Genomic DNA, 16,846 nt, shown 5'->3' with positions numbered 1-16,846 from the left:
GAAGGTCACGTACTGAAGAGGATTTTCCTGCTGCTATTGCTGGAATTCAGATTAGGGCCGGGCTTGTGTGGGGCGCTTGGTGTGTGGTCAGTTTTCCTCTGGCCCCTGCAGGTATTCCAGTCATTGGGCAGCAGAGATGTGTGTCCATGGGCAGGACCGTGTTTACTGCCATCTCAGTCTCCGTGGAGTGGAGCCACTTCATGTAGTTGGACAAGTGCTGGCCAGACACGGGGTGTGACCCCAGGAAGGATGTGTCCAATGGTGAAGGGGCATTTGTTGTCACCGTGGGCACCTCTTGAGATGACCTCCTCTTCCCTGACCTCTTTCTGCTCCAGCTTTTCTCTCAATATCTGAGTATTAAAGAGAAAACTTTATTTTTCTCCGTCCTTCCCTGTCAGCCCTATTTATCTCATCAGTTGTACACCTGCGAGTCTGGGTTGCATCATCAGACTTATGCCAGACTCGCTCTTGTTCTAGACAGCCTTCACCGGCTTTGTGCAGGTGCATTTGCTGGGGGTGGCAGTACTAACCAGCCAGTGGCTTTTCTGGATTCCCTGCGGCTGCCCTAAATTTGGAGTTGTTTGGAATCAACTTAAAGTTTGGAGTTTGTCCGTAGGCATCGGTACTTCTCAAGTTGCTCGACTAGTAGGGGCTGGAGGAAAAATGCTTTTGAAGAGTTTGACTTGGGCTCACTTAAAATGGTCTAGAAAATCTGAAATTGACCTCTCCCCAAAATTCCATCTTCCCCCCCAAGTAGCTGAGTGAGACCTTTTTTTTTTTAGGATTGGCACCTGGGCTGACAACTGTCGCCAATATTCTTTTTATTTCCTCCTCAAATCCCCTCAGTACATAGTTGTATATTTTAGTTGTGGGTCCTTCTAGTTGTGGCACGTGGGCCGCCGCCTCAGCATGGCCTGATGAGCGGTGCCATGTCCATGCCTAGGATCTGAACCGGTGAAACCCTGGGCCGCCAAAGCGGAGCGCGTGAACTTAACCACTTGGCCATGGGGCCGGCCCCTGAGACAGACTTTTGAGGAAGTATTTGAGAAGTATGACCCTTTGCATGTCTCTTTAACCAGGTCACCATGGCTGTTGTTGGGTCCTTTGCTGTCCCCACCTGTCCCCCAGGTCACTTCCCCTCCTTGCTGCCTGTGTCCAGAGGGCGTGCACAGGTTCCAGTGGATCAGAAACCTGGTTCCAGAGTTTGGAGTCTCCAGTTCTCACGTCAGGGTGCTTTCTTCCCCAGCCGAGTTTTTTGAGCTCATGAAGGTAAGTTGTGTCTAAAGGAGAGAAGGAAAGACATTTGAGTTAGAGGTTTGGGGCATAAGGTTGAGTGAGTCCTGGGCAGAAGCACCTTCTGTTCTAGAAGCTTTAGATGGCTGCTCAGCTTATTCCTGTGGGCCCTGCCTGTTAGTTTTCAGCTTCACAAATCATTAAGTCAAGCTACAGTCAGAAGGTCTCCTGCGTGGCTGATGTCCCAGGTAGAGGAGCTCAGAGCGTGGGGCAGTGAGTGTCACGTCCTGGATTTGGATTCTTATGGACCGACTGATTCCTTCTGTTCTATGTTAAAAGTGTAGACTGCTAAAGGAGAGGTTAGTGAGGACATGTGGTCCACATGGACATGTCTCTGCTAGAGATGTCTAGGAAGGAAAAAACCTTTATTCTAGTCATGACAGACCCCTGCCCCTGGAAACATCTCCAAGACACAGTAGTATCATTTTGGTAGATGTGATATACCTGGTGTAAAAATCTTGGTTCTTTTCTGTGACTTTGTCTGAAGTTTGTGCCTCTCTCTCCTGGTAGAGATACAGATACTCAATTTTGCATTTGTGGGGTTCAGCTTTCAGTACATTACTCAGATGTTCATGCCATGTCTAGTTACTTGAGGTTAAACTGCTAATTAGAATGAAGTAATTCAATGCCAATTAATTTTTATTAACATGAACTTTCTGAGTTCATATTAACAATGATGTTAGAATTAAGGTATGATGAGGTCAGACTGGCAGAATGCTAGGAGATAATAGAAAATATATGTAGAGATTCACTTTTCCACAGAATGAGCTCTAGTGCATTTGAATGCTTGCACATTTTCTCACCTTTTGCCGTGTTGATCTATAGATCCATACTTAATTTCTGCCTGGCTCATTCCACAAGACAGTGTGCGTGCGTTTGTATGTGCATGTGCATGTGCTCTCCTCCACTTCCTTGCACAGTTTGTCTGTCCTGTGTGTCCTTGTTTGTGCAGAACTGATGCTGAGGCCTTTTGCTCTTTGCTCCCACTTGATTCTCTGCTTGGCTTGAAGAAGCAGGTTTTTCAAAGGATGTTCTTCTCGGTGCCCTGATCAGCTCTGGGTGATGACTGACTGTCTCCATGTGATGATCCCCAGGCCGGGAGGCCGGGCCGTGCTGCACACCTGCCCAGGACGGGTGGGTGGGGGTGTGGAGGCGTGAGGGGCCTCACCTACAGGCCAGGAAGAAGCCGAGGCCTCCTTTTCCTGCTTTCTGAACTGAGTCCTGGGCAGAGTCTCCCGGCCTGTACTCTGCTGAGTGGGATGTGTTTCTTCCCAGGGAAGACAGAGCGGCCTGTGCTCCCTGAGAAGAAAGAATACGGCGGTTCTGCTGGTCCCTGGGCCCGTTAGAGCTGAGAGTGCACCAGAGGACTGGGTCGCACAGTACACAGTCAAATAGTCTTTTGCTGCCTGGATGAAATTGCCTTATACCTTATTTGTTGTTTTCCTTTCTTCTTAATCACCTTCCCCACAAGCATCCTTCTTAATAAATAACAAAACACAGGAAGCAGCCAATGTGGGAAATTCTTTTGTTTTTTCTTGGATGTGAGCCTTTTCCCAGTGGTGTGTTCATGTACGTCTCAGGCAAGATGCTCCTCTTCCTCTGTGGACCGTGCAGGCTGTGGGTGCGACATCCCTTCTTGGTAGGAAAACAGACGTGTGCCATGCTTTCTCCTCGCTCCTCTTGCGAGGCCGTGCTCTCCTGTGTACCCTTCGGGAGCTTGACCTTTGATTGTGCTGCATTCTTTCTGCCCTTGCCACCTCCTCTGGGGTGGGACTGCTTAGAACTCCAGAGATTGGTCACTGTTCTCCTGGGGCTGGAGCAGGTCTAGTGGGAGGACACCGGATGTTAGGACTGATGTGACGTGTCATCTTTGAATGTTGGTCTCCTCTGTGTATGTGCCTAGGTGCCTGTCTCTCTGCCTTTCGAAAGTAATGCATGCTTGTTAAAAAACCCTGATCATGCAGATGGGGGTAGAGCAGAGGGCAAGTTCGCACCCACGCTCCCTTCTCTAGCTCTCCTCCTTGGGGACAGCTGTTGGCAGTTTGGTGTGTGTTTTCCATGCCCTGCACACACACCCACGTGTGTCTGCCTGTACAGGTGAGTGAGGGGGTGTCAACAGTGGAGGCATGGTTTGCATTGTGTTGGGTGACCTGCCTTTTGTCTCCCAGCTGTGCGTTGTGGGTGTCCTTCCAGATCAGTGTGCACAGGCCTCCTTCCTCTCTCAGGGGCTGCACTGTGTCTCGTATTACAGTTAGGTCACGCTGTCCTTTCAGGCTGAGTGTTTGTGTGAGGATTGTGGGTCCTGATTTGGTAGGCTACCATACACATTTTGGACTTGCTGTAAATATTAGTTGGTGAAGATAGAGGATAATCCAGCTTCGATTATCATTTGCTGCCAAGGTCAAAGGACTATATTTTCTCAGTGAATTGTGAAAATGATGATTGTGAATTTTGAATTGTTTCTCCTCTTTCAGGGGCAAATAAAAGTTGCCAAGAGACGGGTCGTGATGGCATCCCTCTACCTGGGGACAGGTCCTCTGGAACAGGAATTGGTAAGGTTTAAGGGGAGGTGGTCCTAGCAGCAGCAGTGAATCACCCCGAAACCTCATGGCTGCAGAGCCCCATGGAGTTGGGGTTGAGCTGCCCTTCCATGGCCTTCGTCTGTGGCCGGCTCTTGTTCTTGTTGCCTCAGATACTGAGGTGTGTCAGAGGAGCGGTGAAGGGGTGCAGGGAGGTCTAATCCTGGGCCTTCTGGCCGTGCTGGCCAGCGTCCTGCTCACCCTGCACAGGGGTCCTTAGGCTGCTCCGGGCCAGGGCTTGGCAAACCACGGCCCACACGCCACATGTGGTCTGCTGCCTGTTTTGTCTAATCTGTGACGTAAGAATGGTTTGTACATTTTCAAAGGCTGGAAAAAAATCAAAAGAAGAATATTCATGCCACGTGAAAAGCCTGTGAAATTCGAATTTCTGTGTCCATAAATAAAGCTTTATTGGAACACAGCCACTCTCATTCATTTGTGTTTTGTCTATGGCAGCTTTCTCACTGCAGTGGCAGAACTGAGTAATTGTGACAAACACCATCTGGCCTGCAGAGCGCCAAATATTTACTATCTGGTCCTTTACAGCAAAGGTGTTCTGAGCCTGTACTAGACAGATGAATTGGAGTGCAGGTCAGGCTGGCTGGCTGCTCATGCCAAGGGCTGGTGTAGGTGTCAGGTCTACAGCAAGCCTTGTTCCCCCGGACTTGCTGTCATGCCGTACTTGTCACTTACTGTGACATGGGCAGGAGTGGGAAGGAGCAGAAATCAGCAGGTTTGTGTAAGGCTTGCTCCTTGTGGTACGAGTCCAGTGCAGGTTCTGGTGTGTGGGCGGAATCCAGAGGTTGAGTTGATGTGAGTCTGTGAATGAGATCATTCTGTTGTCTTGTCTCTGGGATGGCTTTCTACTCTGAGGTCTGAAGTGGCCCATTGCCCACAATAAGTTTTGTTTCTTGGTTCATACTTGTTCAGAAGCCCATAGGTAGGAGCTGGGAGACAGCAGGGGTTGGGGTGTGGAGATTGAGGGTGGGTGAGCATAAGTGCTTCCACTCTCCTCTTCCTCACCTAGGAAGGAGGCCACCCTCTGATTCCAGGACGTCCCCTGAGCTGCAAGCTTGGGAAGCCTGTTTGTTCTCCTGGGAAGAGAATGTCGTGTCCAACCCATGGAGAATGGCCGTGGGCAGGTTGGGTCTTGGATTCATTCGTTCAACAAGTATTTACTGAGTCCTCTCCATGTGTTGGGCACTGCCTGTTGTATGTCTGTGAGCGTGATCTGGTGAAACGTGTGGGAGCTGGTGTGTTAGGGAGCGTGTCCAGGAGTGGCAAGGTCCAGACTGCTCAGCAACACGCTTCTGGACCTCAGGCCGCTGTCTCCACAAGGTTCAGGTGGGAGAGGGCGGCAGGCGGCGTCTTCTGATTGCCGTGACAGAGGCCTCTCAACTGAAGACGTTCTGCTGCGCTGGCTCCTGAGTGCTCATGGTGCGCATGTGTGTTCAGAGAAGATGGCAGGGTCTCAGCTGACAAGTTGATTTGTTTTTTCATACATAATCATCTTTTTGGATCTCATACTTCTGTTCTTTCGGGGTTCTTTTCTTGATAGGTGGATTGCCTGGAAAGCACTCTAGAAAAGTCACTCCAAACAAAGTTTCCTTCAGACCTCAAGGTGTCCATTCTCCTGGACTTCACGCGAGGCTCTCGAGGTAGGGCTGACACTCTCCCCGGCCCTGATTCTCCCTCTTTCAGAGCCTCCGTTTTAGGAATTACACTGTTGCCTCCCCGGTCCTCAGGGGGAGGCAAGGCCATTTAAGACCGTCCAGGCTGGCCCAGGACTGCCTCATGTCTGTTAGGATTCCTTTTGTGGTGAGTGCCTGAAAGCCCAAGTAAACATAGCTTAGGCAGAAAAGGGAATTGTTTTGACTCCCGTGACTGACCTGCTTCAGGCCGGTCATGATTTGGGATTCAGCTGTGTCACCAGGACCCAGCTCCTGGCCCTGCTTCCTCTGGGCTGGCTTCATTCTCAGGCTCTGTGCGGTGGCTTCTGGTGGCCCCGGGGCTGTCTTGCCGTGGCATCTTGTCCATTGGAAGTGAGACTGCTTCCCTCCTGGTCAGACCAGAGGTCCTGAGTGGTCCGTGGGCCATCCATCAGGGCCTCCGAGGGTGCTTACTGGCCCAGGCCAGGCTGTGTGCCTGGGGAGCTGGGGGTGAGGGCTCAGGATGGGCAGAGTCATCTTCGCCCAGAGCAGAAATGAGGAGAATAGGGGCAGAGTGGTACACCCCAGGAGGAGGTGGGGCTAAAACAGCAGATATCTGCAGCACCGACCACCCCAGTGCTGCCTCAAGACGTGGCTGGTGTTGAGAACAGATTTAGCCGGAGTTCCCCGGCTGGAAGAAGCACTAGGTGGTCTGCCCGATTTGAACGGGCGGCAGGCGAACGTGAGCCCGCAGTGGGTGATTCCTCACTGGCAGGTGGGTCTGCTACCTAGTGTGAGTCGCCCGTCCTTGTTTTTCTGCTCGCCCATGTATTCAGGTAGAAAGAACTCTCGCACAATGCTGCTCCCGCTCTTACAGAGGTTTCCAGAACAGGTCCGAGTCTCCCTCTTCCACACCCCTAACCTCCGAGGACTGCTTCGGCTCCTGATCCCTGAGCGCTTCAACGAGACCATTGGCTTGCAGCACATTAAAGTGTACCTCTTTGACAACAATGTCATCTTGAGCGGGTGAGCTTGCTTCCCTCCGTCGAGCATCTCCCCTTAATCTTCTTCAGGGTGGGCTAGCCCTGGTGGCCTAGTGGTTAAGTTTAGCATGCTCTGCTTCGGTGGCCTGGGGTTCAGTTCCTGGGCGCAGACCTACACACTTGTCTGTCATTGCTCATGCTGTGGTGGCAGCTCATGTACCAAAAAAAAAAAGAGGAAGATTGGCAGTGGATGTCAGCTTAGGGCGACTCTTCTTCAGTGCGAAAAAAAAAAAAAAGTTCTTTAGGGTGGAAGTCAGCAGAACATGGAGAAGGGAAAATCTGTCTCCTTAAGCCTTTGAGAACCCACTTTGGTTGCCTTGCTCTCTTGGTGTCTTCCATGGCACCGTGTTTGCTGTGGAGGCTGGAAACTCACAAAGGGCGATTAAGAGATAGCCACGGTTTGTTGAGCACTTGCTGTGTGCTAGCCACCACGCTAAGCCCCTTGTGTGTACGTCTTGTTTAATTCTCGTGGTGACCCTCTGTCATACTTTCCTCACTTTATACACGAGAAACCAGAGATTGGAGAGGATGGATAACTTGAATAGGCAGACCCCCAAAAAAACAAAAGAAGAAAAATACAGAGCCAGGATGGAAATCCAGGTCTTTTGATTGCAAAGCACGGGACTGGTAACTAGCCCTGTGTGGTTAGTTGGCTTAGTAATTGTCACATCTCCTCTCTCAGCTGATTGTCAGCTCTGTGAGGGGAAGGGTTTTGCGGTTCCCTTTTTGGTGTCACCTTAGTGCCATCTTGTCTCTTGTGAGTGGTCATGCTCAGTAGCTGTTTGTTAATTGGCTGCTGCTATTGTGTCCTGATCCGAGCCTGTCACTCCCCTGCTCCTGCTGGTTAACCTGAGCCCTGGGTCACTAGGGCCTGCCGTGACACACTCTTACCTGAGTCCTCAGCTGCTTCTTTCCTTCCTGCAGTGCAAACCTGAGTGACTCCTACTTCACCAACCGCCAGGACCGCTACGTGTTCTTGCAGGACTGTCCCGAGGTTGCAGACTTCTTCACGGAGCTGGTGGGCGCGGTGGGGGACGTGTCCCTGCAGTTGCGGGGGGATGACACGGTGCAGGTGGCGGAGGGGATGGTGCACCCTTACAAAGGTAGGGTCCTGGGCTTGTGGGGGTGGGGTGAGGGCTGAAGAGAGCATGCCTCTGGTGGCCTTGCCTCGGGCTTGGGAGACTGGGGTGGCAGAGCCTCATTCTGCTTTTGTCTCTGAAGCCAGACAGATGTGACTCACTGGCCGTCAGTCATGCTCTGTGGGTGAGGGAGCCGGCCTGGGAAGGCGGGGATGTGAGCTTCGGGTCTGGGTGCCGGGGGCTGAGCCAGGAGCCCGTCCTGCGCTTACAGGAAGCAGTCTGCTAAATGACTGCCCTCCTCAGGGCCAGCGCCCCCAGCTCTGCAGCACAGAGGCTCTGTGGCTCTCAGCTCCATTGAGGTCTGTGGCCTCCTGCCTGGGAAGTGAAATGGGAGAGCCCTCAGCTCTGCTCTCTGGAACCAGCAAATCCTGGCAGCTAGCTTCCTGGGGGCATTTGCATTCCTGTGATTCCTGTGGCTTTGGCTTCCTGGTGGCCTTTAAGAAGGTCTACTGCTGAATTTGCAGCAGTGCCAGCAAAGCAGGGAAGGGGTTAACCCAGTCCGGGGAAGGAGAAAGGTCCTTAGGTCCCCGACCCAGAATGGAAGCATCCAAGTGGGGATGTCTGGTGGAAGCCCTGTCCTGGGTGCCAGGGAAACTGTGGGCCTCGGAGCCAGTCCGTGATCTGTGTGCCTGCCTGCCTGCTGCCAGCCTGGATGCTCAGTTATGACTATTATATTTTGAATTTTATCACTAAAAATTTTATAGAAATCTGTTTTTTCTCTTGTTATATGAGTACCTATGTATTATCCTCAATTTTGCCTTCTGGACCACAAAGCCTAAAATATTTACTGGCCCGTACAGAAAACATTGGCTGAACCCTGGTTAAATTCAACAGGCCACTCATGAACAGGGCCCCACATTCAGGGAGGAATGAGAGTCAGCGTGCTCAGGGGTCAGGTCGGGGAAGCTGGGCAACACACGTGCTCGGGGGCCAGGGCGGCTCAGAAGGGGTGGTCCCACGGCATTAGTGAACAGAGAGATGCAGGGACACTCACAGCCGAGACAAACGTGTGGAGGGCGGCTGCCTCCTTCCCTGGTGGCTCCTCGGTGCCAATAAGGAAGGTTCCATGCACAGGCCATTCCTTCTCTTTGTTCTGTAGCCCAGCCCTGAGGGACACTCAGGTGTGTGTCCCTGTTCCCAGCTCAGAGTGTGTGAGCGAGTAAGGATGACCAGGACAGCCGTCCTTCCCTCTTTCTCTTTTATTCTTGACCCACCTTGCTGAAGGCTTGCTAGCTTACCAGTCTTTTCAGAGAATCAACTTTTGACAGTATTGATATTCTCCATTTTTGTATTGTTGATTTCATTGTTAATTTCTTCTCTTTATAATTTTCTTCGTTATACTGTGTTTTTTGTTTTATCCTGTTGTTTTTCCCCCTAACTTCTTAGTTGGATGCCTTAGCTCGTTAATTTTCTGTCTTTTCTCCCTAACAACATTTAAGGTCATCATTTCTTTTCCCTTCATTGTGTCTGGACAGCCAGTTGTCACCGGTGTCTTGTGTCAGTACGAAGGGGCCTGAGCCTGCCCGTCCATGCTCTGTCCTGGAGCCTCCCTTGCGCTGTCCCCAGCCCCGTGAAGCTTGCTTTGTCATGGTTGTGTCAGGCTTTGTAGCTCGCTCTCCTTCTGTTCTGTCATTCCTGCACGGGTCTTTGTTGATAAGTGTTCTCACTGAAGTCTAATGGGACATGTGCCATGTCCCCTGTGCTGCGCTGGAGTCCAGAGCCTCCATTTCTCTGCCCTTTATTCCTCTTTCCCATGTGTCCCCTAGGTGACCGAGCTGCATATTGCCAGGCAGCCAATAAGAGGGTTATGGATGTGATCAACTCAGCTAGGACCCGCCAGCAGATGCTGCATGCCCAGACCTTCCACAGCGACTCCCTTTGGACCCAGGAAGACGCAGCCGCTGCTGGTGACCGGAGGCCAGCCCCCGACACCTGGATTTATCCATTGATCCAGATGAAGCCCTTTGAGATCCATATTGACGAGATTGTCACCGAGACCCTGCTGACAGAGGCCGAGCGAGGTGCTAAGGTCTACCTCACCACCGGCTACTTCAACCTGACCCAGGCTTACATGGACCTGGTCTTGGGCACACGGGCCGAGTACCAGATCCTGCTGGCCTCCCCAGAGGTGAATGGTTTCTTTGGGGCCAAGGGGGTGGCGGGTGCCATCCCAGCCGCCTACGTGCACATCGAGCAGCAGTTCTACAGTGAGGTGTGCAGCCTGGGGCAGCAGGAGCGGGTCCAGCTGCAGGAGTACTGGCGGAGGGGCTGGACATTTCATGCCAAAGGTACGCAGCCAGAGGACTGCCCCCAACACGGGATAGCCCGGGAGGGGGACGCGCCCCCGCTCTCCTGGCTCACTTGTTAGCGCCCGTCTTGCCCCGCGCCTGCTTGTTAGAGCTCTGTCCCCGTCCCTTTTGGTCTTCACGACGGCCCTGCAGGCCTGTCAGAGTCATCCTGTTCAGGTGCATTTCAGTTATGCAGGATCCTTCCCTTTTATGCAGCGAAAACGTATAAACTCAAATCATTTGGTAGCTGTTTTAGACGATGTTCACGTAACCTCTCTCCTCAAATAGATGAAAAGACGTCTGATTTAGGCTTTCCTTGATCATTGGCATTCTCCTGTGTGGGCCACGCCCTTCTCAGGGACAGAGGATTCATTAGGGATCATTTATTTGGCATTAAACAGCCTAGTTTTTTTTTTCTTTTCCTCACCGTTGCTGGGTTTTTTCCTGTATGCCAATCCTTCACTTTTTTTATATAGCTGAGAAAATCAAGGCTATATACTTACAATACGTACGTGTACAGTGCTGCCTGTAAATGGGTCGTAGTTTGAATCGCATGTTTGTTCTAGTTGCTCTCAGGCAGTCGTGTGCATCCATGGAGCAGCCCCCATGTGGCGTAATCCCAGGCGCAGGATCAGAGATGTGGATAAACGGGTTTAAACCTTGTGAGGAGAGCGGGATTATCCCCGCTGCTCCCTGATGCTATGAGTGCGCCGGCCTCTCGCCGCGTGGCCGCTCTTCTGGTGCTCGCACAGCCAAGGTGGTTAGTCCTATGTCTAAGGAAGAGTGAACCGTGCATGGGCCCCTGAGCCACAGGTTGAGTGCATGGCTTTTTTGACTTCTCTTTGGTGGTTCAGGGGCCTGTTTTGCTCCTGAGCTGGTCCTGGAGGCTTCCGGAAGTACTGAGAGAGGGAGGAGGCAGTAGTGTTGCCTCGGCCTCCCATCTCAGATGGGAAATCCAGGCTGCAGACTGCCACGGCCACTCATCTGTGTTGTCTAGAGGTTGTCTTTGAACCCTCAGGTTTAACTGTTTTTTTCTAAACCAGTGGTTTTCATCTGGGGATATGTTCTGAGAAATACCAAAGCCCAGGCTACCCGAAACCTCCTGCGTCCAGCTCTCCGGGGGTTTGAACCCAACCTGATATTTTTAAGAAACTGCCCTAGGAGATTCTGATACCTAATTTTTTTTTTTTTTTTTTTTTTTTTGAGTAAGATTAACCCTCAGCTAACATCTGCTGCCAATCCTCCTCTTTTTTGCTGAGGAAGGATGGCCCTGAGCTAACATTCGTCCTCATCTTCCTCTACTTTATATGTGGGATGCCTGCCACATCACGGCTTGACAAGCAGTGGGTAGGTCCACACCCGGGATCCTAACCAGCAAACCCAGGCTGCCGAAGCAGAACGTGTGCACTTAACTGCTGCGCCACCGCACTGGCCGGCCCCTCTGATACCTTGAGAACCACTCTTATGCTTAGAATGGTGGTGCTTCTGGCCTCTTGGGTGGTTCCTCCTTCCTACTTTGAAGCCTACATGCCTGCTCAAGCAGGTGGCATTGTTTGGTGTGGGAAGGGAGCTACGCTCTTGTACTGTAGGCCCTATCCCAGCATGTGATATGGGCTAAGCCAGGCCGGGGGTCAGATGTCTCAGGCAGGCAGGGCCAGCCAGTGGGGTGGTGTGGAAAGTATTTTAGGGTTGGCTTTGTTACTTCTGAGAATAACAGTGCCTGGCGGGGGGTATTGGAGACAGAGAGCTGGACAGCGGGAGAAGCTTTGAGCTTCAGAGAGGGTGTGTATGTACACATGTGGCTGGGGAGCTGCACACAGGCACGTCTAGGCTCGCTCCTTGTCTGCACTGTGGCTGGACCACTAAGGGGTCCCTTTTCACTTTGGTCCCCCCAGCTCAGCCTGGCCCATCAGTTCTTTCTTTTTTTTTTGTTTTTTTTGAGGAAGATTAGCCCTGAGCTAACATCTGCTGCCAGTCCTCCGCTCTTTGCTGAGGAAGACTGGTCCTGAGCTAACATCCATGCCCATCTTCCTCTACTTTATATGTGGGACGCCTGCCACAGCATGGCTTCTGCCAAGTGGTGCCATGTCCGCACCTGGGATCGGAACCAGCGAATTCTGGGCCACCGAGAAGCGGAATGTGCGAACTTAACCGCTGCACCACCGGGCCGGCCCTGGCCTATCAGTTCTGACTGTGCTGCGGGTTGTTTCCCTGAAGCTGTGCTGATAACGTGCAGTGACTCCCCAGTTACCGTTGAAACAGAAGCACCAAACCGGCTTTTCCAGTGTGTCTTGCCTTTTCCCGGATTGGCATGCTTCTGCCACTCCCTCCCTCCCACCCTCTGTGGGTGGGGTCCTGCAATCTCGGAGTGCTGGGTCCATGGGGAAGGCCAGGAATCCCAGGGCACGTGTACCTGCGTGTGTAAGAGAGAGAGAGAATTAGGGGGTGGAGTATGTAGAGAGGGGCTTTGTATAAGCAGAGGGGGCATCACCCTAAAACCAGGAGCTGGAGGTCACAGGTCACTCAGTGCTCAAGTGAGAGGCCAGGGTCCTTCCCTTCTTAATAGCTGTGATCTTTGTGGGAGTCTTAAGTTGGCCCCTTTTCTGGCTCATCTCTTGATGGTCACTTCCCCCGAAGCAGTCTAGGAGAGACAGCCTATGTTGTATGAGCAGGCAGCCCAGATGGCGGCATGGATTTGGATAGTGGGAGCGGTGGACCATTGTCTGTCTGCCCTCTGCAAGGCTGGTGCTGGGTACAATGGTGTGTCTGCCTGGGCGTGTCTGTGTTTGAGCCCCGGAACATTCCTGCAGATGGCTGAGTAGCCGATACCACGATTCCCTTTCCCAAGTTCCTGCAGGACAGGCCTGGGCTGATCTCAGCTCCTTGTGCTTCCAGAAGCTGTGGGGCAAGGAAATGAGCCGGGACGCTCTGTTTGTTGCTTCCAGATCCTTGTGCCTCGGACAGTATTCCCTTTGTCAGCACTGCACCCCCGCGGGGGGTCAGGCACTGGGAGGATCTGTGTTGAGCCTGCTGGTGGCCCCGTGAGTGTGGTGATGTGAGGCAGCTCTGCCCGGTCCCTGCCCTTGGGACGCTGACAGGCTAAGTGGAGAGAAACAGCCTTCTCGGGGGAAATGACCACCCCAGCCACCAGATGCCAGTGGATAGCAGTCCAGTCCAGTGACAGGAAGTTACAGGCGCTAGAGTGTATTCTTTAGCATCTTCTGTCTTATCAGGTACTGTTGGGAAGTTGGAGCAGCAGCTCCAGTACCTTGTTGGGAAGAGCACATGTGGAAGCATTTGTTGGCGCAGTGCTGGTTCTGTTCCCTGGGCTGGGTAGAGATGCCGCCCGGGCACACTTCGCTAATTTCTTAGCAGGCTTGAGTGTCTATCACATCTTAATAAATGGGGCTACTTCAGAGAACCAGAGGAACCTTCCACTATTTAAAGGCATGTAGTAGAGACTTCTTTTGCAACATGGTTTATCTGTGTAGTTTTTATTTGGATCTTTTCAAAGGACGCCTATTCAGAATACTAAGGAGACCCCGTGTGTGCATGCTTTGGTGGAGAGGTTACCACACTTGGAGTCTCGAAGCCTTGTTCTCAGCCCAAATTTACTTTTGGCAAAGATGGAGGGACCTGGTTCAACTTCCATGTAAAATGGGGTGACAGCACTGGGTCATGCATTTGAGTTTCTGTAAAATGACTATGCAGTTCATAGGCGAGGAGAGGCGCCCTGGGAGTGGACGCTGAGCACACAGGGTGGAGGGGCTCTGTGCATCGCAGGTAGACGACTGCTGGACGGGCAGTGGGTCCTGGATCCTAGGTGAGGAGAGGTGACCTCATTGCCTGTCCTTCTGTTGCTGCTCTCCCTGTGGGTCAGTGAAGGGGGACCCTGAAGCTAGAGGTCTTCCCTGCAGCTTCATGGCCTCTGGAGGGGCCATTGCAGAGTGCAGGCTGGGTGGGGGTCCATGTTAGACCCCGGTCAGCTAGCAGCTTTTCGGGTTTTCGGTTTGTCAGTTTCCTGTTGCCTGGCCCTGCTCCTCACCTGGTAGGCATGGTGGGACAGGGTTCTGGGAGTGGGGGTGGCATTCGGACTCCAACGAGAAGTACCTCGAATGCCACAGGAGACTCGCTCGAATGGACCCTGAGGATTTTATTTTTTCATATCTGCTTTCACTTATTGTACAGATGTTAAGTGCCAGGCACTGCACTTCACATGTGTTAGCTCATGTAATAATTTTTTTTCTTATCACTGAAAGTTTGTACCTTTTATTTATTTTTTAAAGATAATTTTTTAAGAGAAGTTTTAGGTTCACAGCAAAATTGAGCAGAAGGTGCCTCCTGCCTCCACACCTGCACAGCCTCCCTCATTAGCGACATCCCCACCAGTGGTGCATTTGTTACAATTGACGAACCTCCCCCAGAGTCCGCAGCTTACATTAGGGCTCATCTTGGTGGTGTACATTCTGTTAATTTGGACACGAGTAATGACACGCATCCACATTACAGTATCCTACAGAGTCGTTTCACTGCTCCCAAAATCCTCTGTCTCTGCCTGTCCACCCCTTCTTCCCGCCACCTCCTGGTCACCACTGATATTTTTACTGTCTCCATAGTTTTTCCTTTTCCAGAAGGTGATAGAGTTGCAATCACACAGTCTGTAGTCTTTTCAGACCGGCTTCTTTCACTTAGTAACATGCATTTAGGGTTCCTCCATGTCTTTTCCTCACTTGATAGGTCATTTCTTTTTAGTGCTGGATAATATTCCATAGTCTGGATGTACCATGGTTTATTTATCTCCTGCTGAAGGACATCTTGGTTGCATCCAGGGATTTCCCTTTTAAACCTAGGCCTGGTCAAGAGCAGGGCACAGGGGCTGGGAGCACTTGTAAGCGCTGTGTCTACCATGTGCCAACCAGCTAACCTCTTGAGGTCCTGAGAGGCAGGAGCTTGAGGAGAGGCTGAGCGCGCGTTGAGATGTGTCAGGCCCAGCTCGCGTGTCTTCTCAGGTCCTGCTCTGCGGCCAGGAAGCGAGCGGAGAGGTGCTCTACTTCAGGGGACTTCTTGCTGGGAGCAAGAAACATGCAGCTTTCCAGGCCTTGCCCCAGCCCCAGCCCTTCACACAGGGGCCACGTCTATGCTGGGGGACACGGGCTCTGCTTACAGGCGTACATTTTAGGGAAGGATCAGAAAATGAGTTTTAAGATGTCGATTTCGGTGTCATCTGGCTGCAGTATTCTCGTGTTAGCGCAGTGTGTGTGGCTAGGGCGGGGCAGGGCCACTGGATTAAGAGATTTCTGGCTCATGCTGACAGAGGACTCTGTTAATCATTGTAAGAATTGTCACTATTTTTACTGCCTTCCCGATAGGCTGTTTGGCATAGTGCCCAAAGGTGAACTTGTGATGAGAGCTGGGGCAGCTCCACCCTGTTTGCCCAGGGCCCACGTGGGCACCTCTCACCTGAGACTGGCAGGTGTGCTCCGGGGGCGGTGCTGTGCAAACTCCTCGCCTTAGACTGAAGCGTGCCCCAGCCTCGGGGCCTCTTGGAGTGTTTGGTGCTGATCTGTTGTCAGAACAGGCAGATGCTTATCCATTTGAGGATAGGACCGTGATGTCTTCTGTCCCCTCTTGTTTTCATAGGGGTCTGAGAATCCTCTGAAATTTATTGCAAAATATTGTGGGGGAGGTGAGGGCAGGGTGCGTAAGTTTGAATTTTTCTTGGAGAGATCCTGAAAGAAGGCCTCTAACCTGAAATGTTCACAAGCTCCTGCTTCAGATCCTCAAAGCTTTTTAATACTTAATTCAATCCTCGTTTGTTGGAAGAGGCATTATTATTATCACTTCATTTATTTTATTCAAACAAATATATATTGCATGCCTGCTGTGTGTGTGCCCAGAGCATGCAAGGCATTGGGAAGAAATCTTTGGGAACAGGACAGACTGACTCCCTGCCCTCCTCAGGCTGATGGTTTCATGGGAAGCAGACAATAAGCAGCCAAATCTGTTCAAATACAGGGTCAAGTACTGTAGTGGAAAGGGTTCTGAAGAAGACTGAAGCAGGGCCGGGGATCCAGGCCAACAGGCTCTTTTAGATGGGGGTCAGGGAGGGCCCGTCTGAGGAGGTGACAGGGAACACAGACCTCGGACAGTAGAGGACTAGGCAGAGGGAACCAAATGTGAAGCCCTGAGACCATCTAGGCTTGAAGAGCAGCACGGGGGCCAGAGCTGCCAGAGTGGAGTGAGGAGGGCTGCAGCAGTGGGCATGAGACTGGAGGTGGCCGGGGCCTGTGGGGAAGGGCTCAGAGGCCACGGTGAGCAGCGCTGTGGGGAGCCTTTGAGTCGTCTGCTTCGCCCTTCAGAATGATGCTGGGCCTGCGTGGAGGAGGGAGCGTAGGTGCCAGCAGAGCAGAGGCGGGTGTTCACTGTCAGAAGAGGAGACTGGAGTGTCAGAGCTGAGAAGCAGCGGAAGTCTTGGGGCTCCATGGGCAGCCATGTTCTGCACCCTGCTGCGTGTGCACATCGTGGTGAGAGACAGGCCCCCGTCCTCCTGGCACCCCGCGTGGCGGGGCCTCTCCCTGCTCTGTGAACTGCCGTGTTCAGTGCACTCCCTCGCTCTTGTTCCTGCTGTGAAGGCTGTCCCTACCTGGTGGTTCCTGGAATGGGAGAGATGTTGGGCCCAAAGGTCAGGCCCTGGGGAGAGGAGTTGGGACTTCATAAAGGTTTATGGCTTGGCTAGGAAGTGTGGTGTTTCCCGACAGCGAGTCCCTGTCCTGGGCTCTCACCTGTGCGTGTGCTCACTCCAGCGTCCTGAGCAGCAGCGCAGGTTTGACCCAGAGCTCAGAAGGGTCTCTTGCC

At 52.2% G+C, this 16,846-nt stretch overlaps 1 protein-coding gene across 1 annotated transcript in view; it reads left to right on the top strand.

Moving 5' to 3' along the window:
• The window catches only part of PGS1 (phosphatidylglycerophosphate synthase 1), a 38,618-nt gene that overhangs the window by 8,276 nt on the left and 13,496 nt on the right, over positions 1 to 16,846 (top strand). The window contains exons 2-7 of the mRNA XM_070559812.1: positions 1,080 to 1,269; positions 3,768 to 3,845; positions 5,431 to 5,530; positions 6,358 to 6,547; positions 7,489 to 7,667; positions 9,470 to 9,991. Of these exons, the coding sequence (XP_070415913.1) occupies positions 1,080 to 1,269; positions 3,768 to 3,845; positions 5,431 to 5,530; positions 6,358 to 6,547; positions 7,489 to 7,667; positions 9,470 to 9,991 (1,259 nt within the window). The remainder of the gene's footprint in view (positions 1 to 1,079; positions 1,270 to 3,767; positions 3,846 to 5,430; positions 5,531 to 6,357; positions 6,548 to 7,488; positions 7,668 to 9,469; positions 9,992 to 16,846) is intronic.

Source organism: Equus przewalskii, chromosome 10 (genome assembly GCF_037783145.1).
Source record: "Equus przewalskii isolate Varuska chromosome 10, EquPr2, whole genome shotgun sequence".
NCBI classification, from domain to species: Eukaryota; Metazoa; Chordata; class Mammalia; order Perissodactyla; family Equidae; genus Equus; species Equus przewalskii.
The sequence above is the reverse complement of the archived record's forward strand: the minus strand, read 5'-3'. Positions and strand labels throughout refer to the sequence as shown.